A 22,339-nucleotide genomic window follows, 5' to 3' on the forward strand; every position below is an offset into this window, starting at 1 on the left:
TTCAGCGATATTAATGCATTGCGGTCGTTTTTTATCGTATTTCCGATAAACCTTGATAATAGCAAGGTTTATCTGCGATAATTTCTGACGGTAAAAAAATCGTTGCTAAGCATCGTTAGGGATAAATATCGCTTAACTTTGGTAATATGCCCCAACGTCTGTTAACGTTCGATTCGAAGGAAATCAGGAAGTGTTGAAAAACATTGTCTGCGCCTTCTTGTCTTTTTTCAAATGCCACACTTTTGTCGTGCACGGCAGCCATTTTAGATGCCTTGACCAGACCCACTCTGTGCACGCTGTCGATCCTTAGCATGGCTCCCCACCCTCGCAAGCATCTCCCCCAGGCAGTGGTCACCCCCGCTCTCTGTCTTATGCATGGGTAATAAACCTCCCCCCATCTGCACTGCTCTTCCCTGAGAATCACACCCTGTGCCCGCCCGACACCTCCCTTTCGCCCTATTCACTACCGCACCCTCTGACACTCCTTTTCCTCTGTGTCCGATTGTCCAGGCTGGTCCTAGGGTATCAGCTAGCCCTGCAGATGTAGTTTATGGCCACAGCTGTAAAGAATCACCCCTCTTCAAAGGAGTTATAGTAGATCAAGGCCCACACTGGATGAGATCCGTCACAGCAGAAGCGTTGCTATTATCTGAAAACCATCCTGTATTGTGATTGGGGAGGGGACCGAGCCTGAAGCGGAAGATTCCAGGGATGACTCTTTGTACATCAAAGTTTTTACAATTATGTGTCACATTAAATATATATAGCACTCCGACAAAGTAGTAAGATTATAAAACTTTAATAATTTATAAATATATACAAGAAAACAAAAATAGTAATAACATATAAACATTTTTAGGGAAAAACAACGAAGTAGCGGTCGGCTGTGCGAATAGTCCCAACGCAGCACAACGTCCAGATTTCCGGCGTGGGGCGTCGCGGGGGGTGGGTCATCAGTAGCAAACTGTTGTGCGAATAGTTCCAAGGCAGCAGAACGCGCCGAAATCTAGATGACACGAAAGTGATGTCTAGTAAGTTGCCACCCAGCAAATAACGGCATGGGGCGTCGCGGGGGGTGGGTCATCAGTAGCAAACTGTTGCGCGAATAGTTCCAAGGCAGCAGAACGATGGCACCAAGGTGATGTCCAGTAAGTTGCCGCACTGGTTTTGGTATCCTACAATGCTGCTCCGAATAACGGCGTGGGGCGCCCCGGGGGAGGCGGCGTGAACGGGCCTCTCCAGGTGGAGTCTCGTCTGCTGTAGTGGGGCGCCCCTTTACCGTTTCAGTTGCCATTCCGTCCGTTTTTGGTCCACTGTGTCAAAAGCCGCAATTCAGCTGAGTTGCGCCCACTCTTGCGGTGCAGCGATAGGCGGCTGTCACAGGACTCTCAAAATGGCGGCAGGCTGTTTCCTTTTTGGGCCTGGTCCACTGAAATGGCCCTGGGACACCTTGGAAATCGGACGCTTGTCTGCTAGGTCTTGGACCCCATTCTCGAAAGCGTCCCCTTCGCCTTGAGAATTCATCAAAAGGTTTGGGGGCTCCGACTCCTGCAGGCTTCTGGTGGGGAGCGGCTGCCATGATTGCTCGCGGAATGACCACGACTGAGCTACGAGATGGTGGTGCTCTCATGCTGACGCCAGCTTCAGTCTGAAACATCCAGAAACAAGGTGCGGCTTTCATCGTTTGGGGAAAAAAAAAAGTTTTCATCCAATGAAAAGTGTTGTTTTTAGGTCACATGATCAAGCCTTCCATCATTAGGAAACCAAAAGTAAAATGAACCAATGAAAAGTTTTATAAACAAGTCACATGACCTGTTATGCGGCATAGGGTGTAAAATGCGGAGAAAATACGTTGGCACGTGAGGCGGCGTCAGTAGCGGACCGATGTGCGAATAGGCCGAAGGCAATACAACGCGCCAAGATCCGGATGGCACCGAGGTGGTGTCCAGCAAGTTGCAGCACTGGTGTGGCCATCCTACAATGCTGAAAGTCGGCGTGGGGCGCCCCGTTGGCCTGTGAGTTTGCGTCAGTAGCGGACCGATGTGCGAATAGGCCGAAGGCAGCACAACGCGCCAAGATCCGGATGGCACCGAGGTGGTGTCTAGTAAGTTGCCGCACTGGTGTGGCCATCCAACAATGCTGAAAGTCGGCGTGGGGCGCCCCGTTGGCCTGTGAGTTTGCGTCAGTAGCGGACCGATGTGCGAATAGGCCGAAGGCAGCACAACGCGCCAAGATCCGGATGGCACCGAGGTGGTGTCTAGTAAGTTGCCGCACTGGTGTGGCCATCCTACAATGCTGAAAGTCGGCGTGGGGCGCCCCGTTGGCCTGTGAGTTTGCGTCAGTAGCGGACCGATGTGCGAATAGGCCGAAGGCAGCACAACGCGCCAAGATCCGGATGGCACCGAGGTGGTGTCTAGTAAGTTGCCGCACTGGTGTGGCCATCCTACAATGCTGAAAGTCGGCGTGGGGCGCCCCGTTGGCCTGTGAGATGGCGTCAGTAGCGGACCGATGTGTGAATGGGGCCGAAGGCAGCGCAACAATATTTTCGGAATAGAAGACACCACTAGGCGCTGAGATGCCAAGATCCGGATGGCACCGAGGTGGTGTGTAGCAAGTTGCAGCACTGGTGTGGCCATCCTACAATGCTGAAAGTCGGCGTGGGGCGCCCCGTTGGCCTGTGAGTTTGCGTCAGTAGCGGACCGATGTGCGAATAGGCCGAAGGCAGCACAACGCGCCAAGATCCGGATGGCACCGAGGTGGTGTCTAGTAAGTTGTCGCACTTCTGTGGCCATCCTACAATGTTGAAAGTCGGCGTGGGGCGCCCCGTTGGCCTGTGAGATGGTGTCAGTAGCGGACTGATGTGTGAATGGGGCCAAAGGCAGCGCAACAATATTTTCTACTACATTTCCGGAGTAGAAGACACCACAAGGCGCTGAGATGCCAAGATCCGGATGGCACCGAGGTGGTGTGTAGCAAGTTGCCGCACTGGTGTGGCCATCCTACAATGCTGAAAGTCGGCGTGGGGCGCCCCATTGGCCTGTGAGTTTGCGTCAGTAGCGGACCGATGTGCGAATAGGCCGAAGGCAGCACAACGCGCCAAGATCCGGATGGCACCGAGGTGGTGTCTAGTAAGTTGTCGCACTTCTGTGGCCATCCTACAATGTTGAAAGTCGGCGTGGGGCGCCCCGTTGGCCTGTGAGATGGTGTCAGTAGCGGACTGATGTGTGAATGGGGCCAAAGGCAGCGCAACAATATTTTCTGATTTGAAGACACCACAAGGCGCTGAGATGCCAAGATCCGGATGGCACCGAGGTGGTGTCTAGCAAGTTGTGGCACTGGTGTGGCCATCGTACAATGGTAAAAGTCGGCGTGGGGCGCCCTGTTGGCCTGTGAGATGGTGTCAGTAGCGGACTGATGTGTGAATGGGGCCAAAGGCAGCGCAACAATATTTTCTACTATATTTTCGGAGTAGAAGACACCACAAGGCGCTGAGATGCCAAGATCCGGATGGCACCGAGGTGATGTCTAAGTTGCGGACAGATGTGCGAATGGGGCCAAAGGTAGCGTAACAAGATTTTCTGTATGGAAGATACCACTAGGCGTTGAGATGCCAAGATTCGGATGGCACCGAGGTGATGTCTAGCAAGTTGTGCCACTGGTGTGGCCATCGTACAATGGTAAAAGTCGGCGTGGGGCGCCCTATTGGCCTGTGAGATGGTGTCAGTAGCGGACTGATGTGCGAATGGGGCCAAAGGCAGCGCAACAATATTTTCTGACTGACACCACAAGGCGCTGAGATGCCAAGATCCGGATGGCACCGAGGTGATGTCTAAGTTGCGGACTGATGTGCGAATGGGGCCAAAGGCAGCGTAACAATATTTTCTGTATGGAAGATACCACTAGGCGTTGAGATGCCAAGATTCGGATGGCACCGAGGTGATGTCTAGCAAGTTGGTGTGGTCATCCTACAATGCTGAAACTCGGCGTGGGTCACCCCATTAGCCTGTGAGATGGCGTCAGTAGCGGACCGATGTGCGAATAGGCCGAAGGCAGCACAACGCGCCAAGATCCGGATGTCACCGTGGTGGTTTCATAGTTGAGAGGCACTTCATCTGCAGTGGGGCGCCGAGATCCGGATGGCACCGAGGTGATGTCTAGCAAGTTACTGTACTGGTGTGGTCATCCTACAATGCTGAAATGTAGTGGGGCGCCCATTTACCGTTTCAGTTGCCATTCAGCTGAGTTTCGGCTGCTCTTGATGTTATAGCGACAGGCGGCTGCAAGAGGACTCTCAAAATGGCGGCCTGTTCTTTGGATTTGGGCCTGGTGCACTAAAATGGCCCTGGGACACCTTAGAACTCGGACGCTCGATTTTTTTTTCCTTTCCTGTACATGCAAAAAAAGGTAAATGCCCGGTACGTTACACGCTTCATCTGCCACGATGAACTCTCCAGAGGAACCGGAAAAAAATATAGTTGTGGTAACTATACCATGCATCGTCATATGGAGAGGTGGCACCAATTAATTATAGTGCTGCATAAAAGAGAGATTTGGAGGAGAACCCCTGACCTGCTAGTACATTCATCAAAGAAGTGGCACTGAGAGCTTCAGAGGCAAGGGAAATGGTCCCAAATATTTAGAAGAACTTTGGAAAGATTAAAATGACATGTTTAGATTGTGGTAAATTAATTTCATGTGGACAGATGAGTGTTACTCTAATAAATACAGCATATGAACATCATCATAGTCGATGGTTGGTAGAGACATTTTGACTATATCCTGGACCTGCCCGTCCTCGCCCAAAATGGCGCCGGAATAAATGGGACTCGTAACTCCTTGTTGTGTACTGGTTGCAGAACCTTGAAATCACGAGATACGTATGCAGTTTTGAAGCACATGGCGGGCGGGGACGAGAATTGATTGAATATTTCGACATCCCTATTGATATTAAGTTCTGATGTGTTATTGATTACTGTACTGTTGAAAATTCGAATTAACGTCACCCATGGTACTTGCCCGCAAATGTATATCTAGATAATTTTATTGTAACTGGCCCTGTCGTATTTTAATTATAAAATGTACGTCCACCGATTCCGTAACTGTTAGACACCTTAGTTCTTGCAACCTAATGGCCCGCCCGTTACGTTCCTCTACAGTGTAAATGTCTATTCATCATATACGATTACAGTTTGCTCCGTGGCAGGCCCACGTGGTTATAGGCTCGTATTTGTATAATGAAATTTTCACAATAAAGGTTTTTAAAAGAAAACATGGTAGTAGTATATACATTGGTAAAGTTTTTAATAATAGTCACTGTTTTAGAATCATTAAAAGGCAAGTGAAATAAAGCAGACCAATTACATGAAGGGTAAAAGGTATAATACGAAGGAACGCAGTAAAGATAAATGGTCAAGGGCTGTTGTGTTTTCTATTCCTGCAACATAAAGTGATCGATAAGAATCTCATATTCAGGCGTATCGGCGACTAAGACAGCAGGTCGACCCTCTTTTGCTCAACGGCTCCGTCATGGGACGAAGAAACGCTCTTTTTCTCGAAAAAAGAATATATTTTACTTGCAGGACAGTTGTAAAATTTCCGGGAAAGTACATTAGCCTGGAACATTATAACATATATTTAAGAAAAAATAATGTTCGGAAGTAATTAAAAGCGTAATTTTTAGGTGATATGACCAAGGCTTTCATCATTAGAATAAGAAAAGTAAAATGAACCAATGAAAAGTTTTATTAACAAGTCACATGACTTGTTATGCTTACGTTACGCGCTGCGCGCCCCGGATGACTTCCGGATGCGCTAACGCGGCGCGTCATATGACGCATTACGCGACAACGCAGGTCCAGAATATAGTCAAAATGTCTCCACCAACCAGCGGTCGAAACACAACCCCTTTCAGCAGGCTAAATAGTTCTGTTAAATGACAACAGAAGGGACAGGGAACAAGAACCATCAGTCAAAGAGGGGAGGGCTAGTTCTTGTCTACCGGGTTACATTGGGGCGCTACCGGAACTGATCGAATTGGTAGTCTACAGTGTTTCTGGATGTTTCAGACTGAAGCTGGGGTTAGCATGAGAGCACCACCATTTCGTAGCTCCGTTGTGGCCATTCCGCAACCAATCATGGCAGCCGCTCTTTATCGTTATTTTGGGCGGGGTGGGTGGCGGAGCCGAGCTGTTTTGCAGCCATCATTGTGTGGAGTTCAGTTCATCTCACTAGTTTTGTATTTGTCATGAGGGGTTGTTCCTAATGTTTCTATTTTAGCGAGGTCAAAAAGAGATCCCATTAGTGGCCTACTGATTTTACTCGATTCCTTTTCTTTTTTTTACACGATTTTTCGTTATCTGCAAAGACTAAACAGAGTATTGCGACTCTGTGTTTGTTTGTAAATAGAGAATGAACCAAAGAGAACTAATTCTAAAACAGTAAATACTTGGATAACAATCAATCAAATGGAGAGAGAAGCAGGCACGACGGATTACAACGGGGGCAAAGGCCTGCGTTAACTACCTTTCACTATCTGCAAAGAGAGAGTACTCCTAATAGAAATGAGGGGGGGGGGCACCATTCAAAGCAGATCAGTGTGCATAAACACGAAAATGTTTTCACTTACCACGTACTTGACATTCGACAGCTTATGATATTTGCTATTAAAAAACCATTGAAATTCACTGAAAAAACCATAGGTTATAGACCATATATAGTTAGGAATTAGCATTTACAAAACCTTGAAAATTCACTGAAAAAACCATAGGTTATAGACCATATATAGTTAGGAATTAGCATTTAAAAAACCTTATTTTACTCACACAAAACCATTGAAATTCCATATATAGTTAGTTGCACTAACTATATATCGCGCACCCGCAATCCACTGCTGATGATGTCACATATTACATCATTCATGACATGGTCAGTGACATCACTGATGACATCACTGATGACATCTCAAATGACATCACTGATGACATCACTGATGACATCTCATTTGACATCAATGACCACATCACTGATGATATCATTCATGTGACAATACAATGCATCTCCTCACATTTTAATATAACCTCTGTTTCACCCAGTGTTAAATACAGAGTATAATTTTTGAAACCATTGACACACCAATACTAGTTACTACATACGCACTCACTGATTCCTACGTCTACACACACATTCACTCATTCACCCATACAATCATTCATACATACAATCACTCATCTTTACAACACTATCATATGCAGTCATACACCTATACAGACACTCACACTCTGCCACTCATCCATGGAGTTACTCACACACCTAGTCAGTCCTGTAAAGAATCAATCACACTTCCATTTTCTTGTCTATACAGTTAAACATAGAGCACCTTACATTTTCAAACATATACTAACACATACTTACTTTCTTATACAATCATTGATACAAGTACACATTGATCTGCACAGAGTCACACACCTCCCAGCCAGCCACACACACACTCAGTCTCCCATACAAATACTTGGATAATCAATCAATAACCCATATAGTTAATCATATAGCTACTGATCAACACATGCAGCAGTTTACAGAACAACAGACATAATGATGCACAAATTAAGACAGTTTAGTCACTAACCCATGCACTCAGTGAGACACATTTAATCACTGACTCATACATTCAGTCTTGCACCTACTAAATCCTTCGTCCAGACACTTATACATCTACTCATTCTTCAATATGTAAAACATATTTAAACTTTACAGAAACACACAGTCACTGGATGATGTCATCAGTGATGTCATCAGTGATGTCATTTGAGATGTCATCAGTGATGTCATCAGTGATGTCACTGACCATGTCATGAATGATGTAATATGTGACATCATCAGCAGTGGATTGCGGGTGCGCGATATATAGTTAGTGCAACTAACTATATATGGAATTTCAATGGTTTTGTGTGAGTAAAATAAGGTTTTTTAAATGCTAATTCCTAACTATATATGGTCTATAACCTATGGTTTTTTCAGTGAATATATATATATATATATATATATATATATATATATATATATATATATATATACATATATACATAAATAAATAAATCAGCGGTGGAGGCTGAACTAAGCATCGCTTCCCTTGAATCCTGTGCATAAGGTTGCTGCTAATGGGACAAATACCAATGTGTGCACTGAATTGGGAGGTACAGGGTGAGACTCTAAATATGCAAACTGTGGATGTGATATTCTGTGATAAATTTGACTGACTCTTCACACTCCCTTTCACTCAAGCCTGACACAGTAGTAGTAGAGTAGGAGGAGGAGGAGGAGGAAGACAGAGTGAGAGTGAGAGAGAGAAAGAGAGACACCTTTAAGTTCGAGGCTATATTTCCCTTTTGGGGGTTATGGGATCTACAAGGTGTGACCCCAATACATTTGAGCAAACACAACACTATGCCAAGCCAACATGAATGAAAATTGCGGGAATACAGCCTGAGAGCTGGGATATTTTCCAAGATGAAAGATCTACAGAGGAAGAGTATCCATTGGATTATATGTTTTTCTTGATTATTAAAAGGCCGTTCGTTTTCCAGTTAACCAGTAGCAGTTACATAATTAACTTCATGGCAACAACATTACCTCTCCATGGACACTAGCCTTGCAGTCAAAATAGCACTGGCAGACAGCAGTGTAAAGGGTGGCACGCCAGGTCAAGTAATGAATGGCTAAAAGCGGGATAGACGATTCCATACACACGCTGGCCCACAAAAGGAATTCCAGTGCCTACAAGAAAAAAAATCATATGCCCTTCAAATTTATTAATCTGATTAATGCAGGTTTGAACATACAAAGTAAAGGCTTGCATTGTTTGGACTTCGCAAAGTAGAGTATGTTTAATTGATATGTTGTAGTAGAAATTGGTAACAATGCTTTGGGCTACAACATTTTACATGGGGGAAAAAAATCTAATAATTACAGTGGCGGGCAGAGTTTGGTGCAGTACGCACGAAAATCTGAATGTATCCCCCCCAAAAATAAATGTTATAATAGGTGATAATTACCTCGCCCAATCAATTCACCTCGGCGTTGGAATTTATTCGGTGTGATAATTATCTTACCAAAAAAAGAGGCACTCGAAATCAGGCCCTTAGGATTTAACAATTCTGCTCAACCAACATTTGCCATCCCCTGGAAGAACTCACTTTTCAATAAATGAGGAGGGAGCTACCCTTTTGTCAGGAAAAGGATTGGGCCAACAATCATAAACAAAAACTCCTTCTCCTGATTTTGACAACAAGACTTATAATGCTATCCTGTCATGGGCAGAGATTGCACAAGTCGGGAAATCAGTCTAGGCGTGGGTTACTAAATTTACAACTTAATCAATTGCAGATCAGTATTGACATGAACAAATATTGCAAACACAAAGTTAAAAATGTTATTCATTAATTAAAAAAAAGTTATGTTAAAAACACTAATACATTATATCATATGTATTCTGCAGACAATTATATGCACATTACTCTAAAATGTTTTTCAACTCTATTTAAAAACCGCTACTAGGCGTTGTTGCATAAATCTCAATATACATCATATTTCTCAAACATACAGAGCTAACTATCTCATTCCATCACTGTACAACTTGTTTATTACACATAGAGAACAAACTGTCGACGCGGCATTTCGGTGCCTCACACAATCTTGCACCTTCTTCAGGACTTGTTCATTAACATGGTATCCAGGTATATATTTCCTTCCTGGCACTCCCTTGTCACTTTTTGGAGTGGGTTGTCTTCAGCTATTATGCTATCAAACAGTATTGGTGATGTGTCATCTTGTTTATTCTTTAAAGTAGCTATGTTTAATACACATCCAGGTTGATTAAAAAAGAGGGACCAACTTCAATCCGGTCCTATCTCTTGATATCTTGTGATGATAGGAAGACGCCTCTGGGAGCTTACTGTTCACTGCTCTTCTCACACAATTAAATCTTTGGTTAGTGCAAGAACCTGCTTTTAAACTTGAATTCCACCTTCTTATTTCTTTTAAATATGGAAACAATGGCCACTATATTGCAGTTTTTATGGATTGCCTGCCAATTGTTTAAAGTAGCTGAACTGCGCGGCGTCTTCCTGCTTCACGTGTCTTCTGTCTTTTAATCAACCTGGATGTGTATTAAACATAGCTACTTTAAAGAATAAACAAGATGACACATCACCAATACTGTTTGATAGCATAATAGCTGAAGACAACCCACTCCAAAAAGTGACAAGGGAGTGCCAGGAAGGAAATATATACCTGGATACCATGTTAATGAACAAGTCCTGAAGAAGGTGCAAGATTGTGTGAGGCACCGAAACGCCGCGTCGACAGTTTGTTCTCTATGTGTAATTAACAAGTTGTACAGTGATGGAATGAGATAGTTAGCTCTGTATGTTTGAGAAATATGATGTACATTGAGATTTATGCAACAACGCCTAGTAGCGGTTTTTAAATAGAGTTGAAAAACATTTTAGAGTAATGTGCATAGAATTGTCTGCAGAATACATATGATATAATGTATTAGTGTTTTTAACATACATTTTTTTTAATAAATGAATTAAATTTTTAACTTTGTGTTTGCAATATTTGTTTATGTCAATACTGATCTGCAATTGATTCAGTTGTAAATTTGGTAACCCATGCCAGAACTCACTTTTCAACATTGACTCATGATTTACCTCTGCTCCTCCATCAGATATGTTACAGCTGCACTTTATTAACCTGCTTAATTCAGCAGCATCTACTTCTCCATGCTCTCCTGTTCTCGAATTTCAATTTCTTCTTCTCCTGCTCTTTCTTATGCTTACAAAATCAATAGATCCCCTTTATATATTACTACTTATGGTTTATAAAGTGAACAGCTCTATTGGCTTTTATTTAGTGCTAGAACATCCTACGGTCCTTGGTGTACATTTTCCTAGACTGATGGTGCAGCAGAAGTGAGGGAAAGAAGGTAGATGTATTTTGTCCTGGCAAGCGGACTACAAACTGAACCTATTTAAAATAGGGGCAGAAAATAGCAGTCTCTTGTGCTTCCTGCCGTAGTGGATGGCTTTACTGTATGCAATTTATCACATGCCAATAATTTTGCATCAGGTACATCGCCCTACTACTACATAGAAAAGTAAGTATATCATTATTATTATTCATTCCACTTATACTCACCTTCCAAAATAAGTATGCGGGCAGAGTTGTGAATAATAAATATAAACTTGCCTTATGATTTACTGGTTGGCCAATGTAAAGGGTGTGACATTATTTAAGGTCGGTATTAACAACCTCGACATAGTATCACATAACCAGTTCCTACAAAAGGAAAACAGATCAGAATCCAGAAATCGATCACGAGGTACGGTATTCAATAGTTGAGGGGCAGGGTATGAAAAATGTCACTCTGAGCAATCAGAATGGGGTGTATGCTTGAATTTTCATCATCAAGAAAGGGAATCCACCATGTGTTCATTCTTGATGTGGGAAGCATACCATCTTAAAAATGATGCACTTTCCCAAAGGGAGCCTCTGCACATCCCAGAAGACTGGTGATAGAGCGCTTACAGCACTCTAAATTGTATAGGTGCACTATACTCATGGTTTAAAGGCCCTCACATGTATTTTTATTGTTTGCAGTGTTTCATGATTATTAAAATCCAGTTATTCAAAGATATATCAGCATTGAAATGTAGTGTGCTCATTTAAGTAGGACTCTGTATGTATTGAAGAACTTATAATTCCTGTATGTGTAATGTGCAGGATGAAATATTACTCGTGCAATGTAATTTGTGCTTAATTTAAGTTGCCTGCATTATAGGCCTAAACTGCAAGTGATTTTGAGTTTCGTTTTCCCTTGATTGCTCAAGAATTATAATTAAATGAATCCTTTTTGTGCTTGAAGACAGTGTGTTCTCATCCTACTGCAGGTGCAGGAATTCGACTTCGTTATTCTTAAATTTAAGGAGATACCCCAGAATATCTTTGAAGAAGTCTGAAAGGCGAGAAGGGAGAACACCTTTCGTGTCTGGCCTATCTGGGAACCAAGGCCACTGGATGAAAAGTTGGCTTAATTAAAGCTTCTGTGGAAATATACTGGAAGATAGTGTAAATAGGAAAAGTTTATCATGTCATGTATTGTGGGTTGAACATTGTCTTTTTGTATGATGCGCAGGGACAGATTGGAAAGACTTCTACTTTTTCGGAGAGTAAGGAGCATCTTAGAGCGAGCTCCATAGCTTTAAGCTATTAAACCCATTTGACGTGAGTACTTCTTAGGAAGTCAACACGTGCTGACACCTTTGGGATTGGATGATGGGAAATTAGATAGGAGACTCATCTAGAGTAGAGTAGGGAAAGATACTTCTGGTATTTTTTTACTCTCCCAATAAAAAGAGAATTGGACTCAGCTTCTTTTCTTTGTTGCGAACCTTTTGGAGCTCATCATATTATGCCGCTTGTGCCGAATGAATTATATTCGTAGATTCGGCTCTGCATTGATTTTCATGCATCTGTATACTCTGAGATTGAGGTGCTTTTATATTCAATTATTTTTGGCCTTATAATAAATTCACAAAACTGGGAGTCAGAGTCTGTGGTCCTTTTAAAAGCATGACCAATTTGAAAGTATGACTTGAAATTGTTTTTTTTCCCGTCAAACATTTTAACAGGCTATAAAAAGACCATCTGATTTGAGTTTGGTAGGGAAGACAAGGAGTAAAATTTATCGTAATCACTGGCAATAGCGGGGCTGTCCTCGATGCATTCATGACCCCTCTGCAGCATTTAGCAACTGTCGCAGCCCTTTGGCCATCTATGACAGTGGTCTTAAGCAACTGCCACTGGCATATTCCAGTTCTGAAGCTGCTAAGAAAAGCATGGCATGGTCTGGTTGTTCAAGAGATGGGAACAGTTTCTTCGAGGAATGCATCCGAAAGCTAGTTTTGCCAGTAACAGGGCGAGAAGGGCAACAAACGGAATGTAATACACCGTCGAGGTTTATTTAGGCTTAGATAAAGTTGTCAACAAACGTGATCCACATCTAAATGTCTACACATCACGCCTCAAGAATAGATACAGTTCATTAGTGTGCCTCGCAGCGGATAATAGTTAAAATAATAGGAAGTGGCCACTTGATGGCAGCACTGCACCAGAAATAAGACTTTGACGGAGCACTACGGCAGGCTTAAATTTGGGGACAGCTATACAATTACAGATGTTTTATGTGGATGTATGAATACCTTATATGTCTCCCCGTCTAAATGAACTGGTGATGAAATTAAAAAGCTGGTCAGGCCAGGATAAAGGTATTCAACACTTGCTCTCCAGACATGTTCTGTTCAGTTTGGATACCAAGAAAGGACGTTAGGTGTCCTCCCTCTAACCCCTCACCTCAACTATATGTTGTAGAGGGCTTTAGAGAGGGTCACATTTCCTCCCTTTACCTCATCACTAAACTGTGGCAGATGGGGAAAATATAAGGTAAAGGCCTGACTAGTAGCCAAGGAGCCTGTTTGGTGGAGGGACACCGTACAACAACCAGGACACACACAGGGTGGAGGACAGGCCAGTGCTTCGACTAGGCAGGTGATGACACACATGCTCATGGGAGCAACTGCACACGGGGTGATGGGTGGGTGGTGGGAGTTGGCTGAAAATTCCTCTCCCTTTTCTATGTACTCATTTTCCAAACCCCTGCTCCGATGTGAAAGTCACTGTGGAGGATTCCAGACATTGACTATCTCCAAATGGGAGTGGGAGGCGGCGTCACTGACGAGAAGATGGGAAAAGGAACAGCCCTGCTCTTTCCCCTATGGAACATAACATAACGACATGCAGGTCAAGTAGCCCAGATGTACCTTATAAGCAAAGAGAGGTGTCCAATAAAATGGCAGAAACCAGGAGAAGGAGGTGGCAGATGAGGATGTGACGCTACAATCAAGCATGAGGCTGTTGGGGTGTGCCTGGGCTTCCAGAGGAAATACGAATGGAACACTGCACATAGCAGGTTAGTAAAGTACATACTGGAAACACCGGACAAACTATGTCACACCCGTTCCTTTCAAGCTACACTGGTTAAAATAAGGCAATAATATACCCACACATCCAAGACTACTCTCTCTGTACGCCTGCTGCTACATATGAGGAGATACCCGGGCATGGGAGCTACACTTAATATATCAGGCCATACCCGGATGTTTGATTCTTTAGTGCTCGACTACAAGGTGACTGTGCCGGGTAATGCAACTGTGCCTCGAAATCTGCGGTTGCATTTCAGGATTTGTGGTCGTGTGTGGGGATAGAAGCTGTGATTGGCTGTTTGAGGTAGGAGTTGGGCACTTGAGTCAATATGTGGTGAAATTATGTTAGTGCGTGCGAGCTGTAGGCAGGCATCCGAAGACATGCTGCGGCACTGCCCCTGAAGAGGTGTATGGGCACACCGTGCAGGGGATATGTTCCTGGGCAGCTGAAGGAAAATTAGGGAATTAGAAGCTATGCCTTTTATTTAACGCTTTTCTAGAGAAAACGGTAGCTCTGTGATGACTGTGCTAAGTCCCTGATATATTATGGCAGCATCTTACCATGGCCCTGATGATGAGCCAGATGGAGTGATATCTTCAAGGCGAATACCATTCCACCCGATTACTACTGGTCCAGTGTTCTCACACCAGAATTTTGCAGCTGAGGGAAACACGGGGGTCAATTTTAACAGCTGCAGAAGGATCGAAAAGGGTTGTAGGTAATCGCGCAGCCCTGCCCCCTCCTATGGCTCTCCATGTCTTACTCTAGGCCTCCTGCCCCAGACGACGTCCTGCAGGCAGCCCCGACCTACAGCAATGCCTCCCTCCTAATTACTACATGCTTAAAGCAGACGATAAATGGGAGGTAAAATGGCCCTTTATTCCAGCCTGAATGGGGAGTCACATTAGGGAATGTTGCCAGGTAAAGCGGACTCTGCATGGTATTCCTCATTCAGGGTGGAATACCTGGCTGTAAGTGTGGGGATACAACCTAGAATCATTATTTTCAGCCACTTGGCATCACTCTAACTAACGTCGGCTCATTAGTATACAGGGCCTAAATGTATATGTGTAAACTAAGGACAGGTAGAGGTGTAAATAATAACTTTTATTAATAACTGTAGCTATATTCGTTTGTAATTCACTGATGTCACTTATTCTGATTCTATCGAGGCTAAAGGTCACATGGAATCCCTTACTGGATCAAAGGTCATATGACATCAATGATTTGATATGCAATCTATATTGCTCACAGCTACTCCAGGAAGTGCCCCGGCGCAGAAGCAGCAAGGTCAGAGATGAAAATACTTCGGCCTGTACAAAAAAACAGGTTTTAAGTTTCTTCTTAAACAGCGCTGAATCTCCCATAGTCTGCAGCTCCTGCGGAAGCGGATTCTATGCTGTCGAATCCAGGAATGCTAAAGACTTTGCTCCTGCTTTTTGCAGCAGAATCCTAGGGATTTCTGTCAGAAATTTGTTGGCAGATCTCCGCTGTCGTGTAGGGTTATGAAAGCTGAATCTGGTTCTGAGGTAAGAAGGCCCTGTTTGATATAGATCATCATGTATTGTAGGAAAGTGCCCCTTTTTGCATGGTTACCCCCCACTTTTTGCCCGACACATGATGCACTTTGACATAGTGTGCCCTGGGTCACGGCCAACCAGGTTCCCAGGGCCATAGTTCTTTCTCAAAGCTGTACCTTTGTACCCCCAATTGGCATCTCTGGCCACAAGTAAGCCCCTGGTAAAAGTGGCTATGGGAACCAAGGGCACTGTGACCAGGGGAGGCCTCTAAGGGCTGCAGCACCTATTTTGCCGTTCTTCGAGGCCCTGCAACTTAACAACCACACACTGCCAGTGCCGACTGCGTGTTTTGGTGCAGGGAAAAGTGAAGAGGCGACATGGCACACATCCCTGTATGCCATGCCTGCCATCCACTGCCTGTGGACTAGGCAAGTCACCCCTCTAGCAAGGTGCTCTAGCTCCCAGGTGAGGGTACAGTGGCATGAGCCCTGTACCCCTACAGTGTCTAAGTCCATTCTTAGGCATTGTAAGTGTAGTAAAGCCATAGAGAGTATATGATCTGGGAGTTGGTCATTACAAACTACATTACTCCATAATGGCTTTACTAAAACCTGGGAAGTGTGGTAGCAAACTTCTCAGCACATTAAACCCACAAAGATGCTAGGGTGGGATTTAATGTAAAATGCACACAAAGGGCATCTTAGAGATGCCCCCTGAAAAACGACCAACCTTGGAGTGGTTCCTGAATGGTTGCATGCCTTTTGCCACCACCAGACAGGTATCAAGACCCCTGGGTAGAGGGCCTCTGCTCTCTGGGTCCAGAAACAAAGCAAATCCTGGGCAGAGGTGTCATACCCCCTCCCCCAGGATGGGCTGGGCCCACGAGAGGGAAAGCTTCAAAGGCCTGTCACCTTTGTAAGCTGGCACTGCCATTTCCTGCCCGCAGCAACTGTCTCCCACAGGTTCTGACCCCCACTTCGGGAGGGAGAATGAGCGGAAAAACCGAGCTAGGAAGAGAAGTGTGCCTACCTTTGCCAAACCCACCCCTCAGGTAGGGGGGGTGAGGTGACGCACAGAGCTTAGCCCCCTCCATCTTGGAGATGAGGGGACCCAACCAATTAGGAAGAGGCTCATACCCCCTCCCACTGGAGGGTAGCATAATAGGGGGTGTACCCACCCCAATGAAGGGACCCAATGGTCTTGACCTTCACACCCGGTTAATGCCCCTACATTTAATATTTAGGGGTGACTCTGAACCTTGCCTTCTCAGATTCGAGAAAGAAAGAAGGACAGAAGAGCCCTGTTGACCCAGGAAGAAAAGGACATCTACTGCTTAAGCACTAGCCCTACCGGCCTGCCCCGCCACCAACCTGCCTACAGCGAATAAACCAGCATGTCTAGCAGCCCCCAGAGCCTGGAGGATTTGCCCTGCAACCATCTTACAGACTCTGTCTCCCATGAGCACCGGATTGCTCAAGCAAACACTCACCCACAGAATTCAGATCTATGCGGCTCTGCGATCGTTCACCACTCTACACCTGACGCCCACAGCCCAAGTTCAAATGACCCAACACCACAAGGAGGTCTCTCTAGTGATCCTGAACTGGGATCTGGTGATCCCTGACCTCCCTTCAAGCTTCAAGACGAAGTCTGAAGCCTCAATCTGAAGGTCCCCCTGACCGCGACCGGAGCTGGTAAGAAGACCAGACACCAGAAGACACCTCCGCACCAGATACCCCACGTCCTTGGGAGTCCTAGCTGACGGGGTCCAGGCATCACCAAGAGCCCAACTTACTGCTCCAGCCAGTGGTCGCCTTCAGGAAGTCTCCTTGTGCGAGCCTGCAGCCTCTTTGCCGAACCACAGGTCTCCATTGGAATCTACAGGGTACCTGACGCCTTGTTGGCACATTGCACCCGGCCAACCCTGTGCTGCTGGTGGTGCAGCTCCTGTGCTGATTGTTGGCCCCTGTAGTGCTGACCTTAACACCAGAGCTTTGCTCCCACACCCAAGTGGCTCACTCATACGCAGTCCCTGACCGAAGGCCCCCTTAACCCTATTGGATAAAATTGGGCCCCTGCACTCTGCATCTGGCTGCCCCAGTGCCACTGGTTTGAGTGCTTACCTAGACCTTCTGGAACCTTGGTCCTAACCCCCAAAACTCCCACTCATAAGTTGTTTACTTACCTGACAAACTGCTAACACTTGTTTCCCCATAGAAACCAATGTTGTGATGCTTTGTTCCTGAAAATGTTCTGCTGAGTTGAACTTAGTATGAAAGAAAACATAACTAAAACTGCAAACTTTAAAAAGTCTTACTTATCTTGTATTGCGAGATCCCCTGTGTGGTCTCTAGGCATACCGCCCTGAGTAGTCGATGTAATCCAAAAGTAATCTAAAAGTATTCCAAAAGTAATTACTGAGTAATTTAAACTGTTGTTAAACCAATACAAACCTGTAACTTTTGCAAATTCAACCACAACTGCACTTCCTAGTAAAGTCTTGCATTTGAGAGTATATTTTACTTACCTGTGCCAAGTCCTGCTTGGTTCTAAAAAGTCTGAATTCAGTCTCTGAATGTGTGCTATCAGTCTTGAGTGAGTGAATACAATAAATGCTTAACACTCCCTCTGTTTTGTGTATTTTAAGTATGGTTTGTTTTGTATTTGGTTGTTGTGTGTGATGTTATATTGCTTGTTTTTTCTATAAACAGAATTTGTTTTAAAATACACCCCTTGGATAAGGCTAACTGCTTGCCCATACTACCACAAAGAGAGCTGTTGGTACTTACCTAATTTAGCCTCTGCTATACCTCTGAGGACTCCCTGGACTCTGTGCACACTATACCTTACTTTGGTAAAGTATATACAGAGCCAGATTCCTACATGTATCAATTTACTTGTATTAAATGTGACTCTTTCCCTAATGGGCAGCCAATGGAGTGCATGTAGATGTGACATAATACCGGTTTGCATCGGTACATTTAACAAGAGCCGGGCCGCCGCATTTTGGATCACTTGGAGTCTGTCCATTAGGTACTCGGGTAAGCCAAAGTATAATGCATTACCATAATCAATTTGGATGTTATCAGCACCTGGATAACTGTTTTCTTTGCTGAGAAGGATAGAAGGGGCAAAGATGTCTTTAGAGACCTCATAATCCCAAAACAGGTGCCTACCAAAATTTTTTACTTGAGGACTAAAAGACAGCCTGTTATCAAATTTAATACCCAGACTTTTTACTGAATCTTTCTGGGGTCCTGGGGAAGAGGCATCATGTGGCCAAAAAGTTTGCCAGAAATCTGGTTGAGTCTTACCAAAGAAGAGAATTTCTATTTTCTCATTGTATTTGAGTTGAGCTGTTGCTAACCAATGAAAAACTGCAGTCAGCCAAGTTTTAACATGTGTGCCCTTCAGCTCAACTCCCTTGTCCCAGGAGAAAAGCAGTTGTGACTCATCCACGTAGGAGATCACTTTCACTCCCATTTCTTCTGCTAGTTGAGCCAGAGGGATGAGATATAAATTAAAAAGTATAGGGCTTAGAGCAGAGCCCTGAGGGACACCTGTATACACCTCACGTGGACTGGCGGAGCATGGGGGAATCCAAACTTGTTGGCTCCGATTTGCTAAGAATGACGTTAGCCAGTCCAGAGCATGCCCTGACACTTCAATGGCATGATGACGATCCAACAGCATTGTGTGAGGGGCCGTATCGAATGCTCCTGATAGGTCCAGCATAATCAATACGGCCACTTCCCTAGCATCCAGGGTTCCTCTAATAAAATCTGATGCCTCCACCAGTACTGTTTCTGTACTATATATATGGGCTCTAAAGCCTAACTAACTAGGGTGAAGCAAGTTGTTTGCTTCCAAAAATCTTGATAGCCGTATATTTACCTGTTTCTCTAAAATGTTAGATAGGGCTGGTAACAGGGAAATAGGCCTATAATTAGGCAGAATGGCAGGATCTGCTGCTGGCTTTTTTATGAGTGGAAGAATCATTGCCTGCTTCCATGGGCTAGGTACTGTAGCTGTCCTTATTGATGAATTTAAAATTCAATTAGCCACTGGATTGATAATGCCTGCCCCTAATGCCAATAATTTAGGGGGGCACAGATCTGTAGGAGAGCCAGATTTAATGGCCTTCAGCGCCCACAGGGAGCAATCCAGCAAAATAGTCTCAAAGGTGCCCGACTTTATCTTAAAAGGGGATTTCATGCTAGTTTGGTGTTTTATTCAGGAATCTACAACTGGTTTTTGACCAAATGACAAACTAGCTTGAATGCTTAAAATCTTAGCATTAAAAAAGCTGGCAAGCTTTTCCCACCTCTCAGCTTTTCCCACCTCCTCATAGTAGGCTTGTTTAACTTTAGTTTCTGAGGCATTGTAGTCTTTTTGTGCTAGCTTATACGTCTCTTTATCAGCTAAATAGTATTCCTTTCTCCATTTACATTTTAGCATCTTACAGCATTTTTTTTCTGTTTAAGGGCGATTGAGAACCATGGGCTGGAAGGCATCCTTCTATTTACTCTACTCTGGAGAACCGGTGGTAGCGCCACTGTAGCATTTCTAATCCAATTATCACATTTTGTGACATCATCCTCAAGAACACCAGACAGGGCCGGGTTATGTTGTTTTACAACATTCACAAATTCAAATGGATCTATCTTATTAAGCTCCCCAGACTTACATGCTGCAGTCAAACACAGCAAATACCTCACCAGGACGCTTTCAGACCATAACCCACTGCTCTTAAGAATACAATGGTCCTAGGTGCGCCCCGCAATCCCAACTTGGTGACTAAACCCAGAGCTCTTAGAAGATTAGGTCTTTCGGGAGGTGGTGGGGGCTAGCATAACCCAATATTTTCTTGAGAACATGAGCACGGCGTTCTCGTCCGCTATGGAGTGGGATCCTTTTAAGGTAATGGTGAGGGGTCACTGTGTTACCAACATGCTGGGGGGAGCGTAAGACACTACTGCAAGATATAGAGACTGCGGATCAGCGCTTACGAGAGCTGGAACGAGACCGGCCTGAGCAGCCTCGTAGACAGCGGGACTTGCTAGAGGTGAGGGAAGAGGTCGCCGTGTGGGTTGGGAGACTGCGCTGTCTTGATTATAAAAAATATATAGCGAGCACACTCATGCAGAGCATGATAAATCTGGTGCGTTGCAGGCTTGGTTAGCCAACCCCACCAGGCGGGGGACGGTCATCTTAGAATTGTGTAGCCCAACAGGGGAAATTTGCTATATGCAGCAGGAGATTAATGATCAATTACACGCCTATTACACAGATCTTTATCAGAGCAAGGTGACATTGAATGGGGATGTTCTTGGGGAGTTCCTGCTTCAGCTGACCTTCCACAGCTTGATAGGCCAAAGGCAGAGTTACTAGGCCAAGATATCACAGTAGGGGAAGTTAGGGGGGCAATTATACATATGGCGCGGAAAAAGACCCCTGGGGTAGATGGCCTGTCGATCGAGTTTTATCTGACCTACATTGACCTTTTAGATCCAAACCTAGTGACTCTTTATATTAAGGCAAGGAGTGTGGGTCAACTGCCAGCCACTACTCCAAAGCTATTATTATTCCATTGCTGAAGCCAGGGATATCGCCCTTTGATAGGACCGCCTATCACCCGCTGTCCATACTTACTACTGACTATAAGATTTTAAGTCAGATCCTGGCGACCCAATTGCTACCACATATGGTCCACTTGGTACACAGGGTTCAGGCGGGGTTCATCTCGACGCGAAACACTGCCATCAATCTGCGGCGCCTGCTTCGCATAATGGCAGCTGAAACATATCCGTAGGCATCCGCTGCCATTTTTTCGGTCAATATCAAAAAAGCTTTCGACAGTCTAGAATGGCCCGACTTGTTTCAGGTCATGCACAATTTTGGCTTGGGCGATACTTTTGTGGCTTGGACGGCATTGTTGTACAGGTATTCCACCACTCGGATTAAAACGGGTGGACTGATCTCAGATGCCTGTGCGGTGAGTCGCAGGACACGGCAGGGATGCCGGCTCTCCCCTCTATTATTTGTCTTGGCCATGGAACCTCTAGCGGCCCAAGCCTGGGCGGGACAGCAGTACTCGGGTCTTTCTGTGAGTGGCCTCACTCACCACATCGCGCTCTGTGCTGATGACCTCCTCATGTTCTTAGCAAATACAAATGATGCCCTCGTCGGAGCAAAGAGCTTACTCCGGGATCTCAAGGTTGTTGCGGGCCTCAAGGTGAATTGGACAAAGTTATGTCTGTTCCCCACTACCCCCTTGGAGGGGGGCCCTTTAATTACTGATGGCGTGCAGTGGGAGTACCATTGCTTGACGTACCTGGGGACCCGTATTTATCATACGCAGGCTGACCTGTTAGAGGGTAATGTGGGAAGAGCCATCCAGGGCCTTAAAGGCAGCCTGGAATTTTGGGGGACCTTGACGCTTTTGGTGGCCGGCCGGGTGGCCCTTCCTAAAAAGGTAGCCCTCCCTAAGCTCCTGTATTATTTCCGAACCTTCCCAATATGAATCCCTGCTTCGATTTTTAAACGGCTTCAAACGATGTAAACAGGTTTTCTTTGGGATACTGGCGACGGGTGGCCCTGAAGACTCTCATGCTCCAAGGGCTGATGGGGGTCTAGCAGTTCCTGACTTTGAGATGTACTATTTGGCAGCCCAGTTACAGTGGCTTACACAAGCAGTGGCACTGGAATTTCGGAGACCGGATGAGCGGGAGGGTGGGCGGATACCTGGGCAAATATTGTCTCACATTATATTACAGCTG

At 45.0% G+C, this 22,339-nt stretch overlaps 1 protein-coding gene across 5 annotated transcripts in view; it reads right to left on the reverse strand.

The window, feature by feature from the left end:
* Window positions 1-22,339, reverse strand: part of CFAP54 (cilia and flagella associated protein 54) — a 2,603,731-nt gene that overhangs the window by 2,425,561 nt on the left and 155,831 nt on the right. For all 5 annotated transcript variants that reach the window (XR_013608312.1, XR_013608313.1, XM_078677994.1 and 2 more), the window contains exon 6: window positions 8,629-8,772. Coding sequence is in view for 3 of the 5 variants with exons in the window: in XM_078677994.1 (XP_078534120.1) it covers window positions 8,629-8,772 (144 nt within the window). In the remaining 2 variants the exon portion in view is untranslated. The remainder of the gene's footprint in view (window positions 1-8,628; window positions 8,773-22,339) is intronic.

Source organism: Lissotriton helveticus, chromosome 1_1 (genome assembly GCF_964261635.1).
Source record: "Lissotriton helveticus chromosome 1_1, aLisHel1.1, whole genome shotgun sequence".
Taxonomy (NCBI): Eukaryota; Metazoa; Chordata; class Amphibia; order Caudata; family Salamandridae; genus Lissotriton; species Lissotriton helveticus.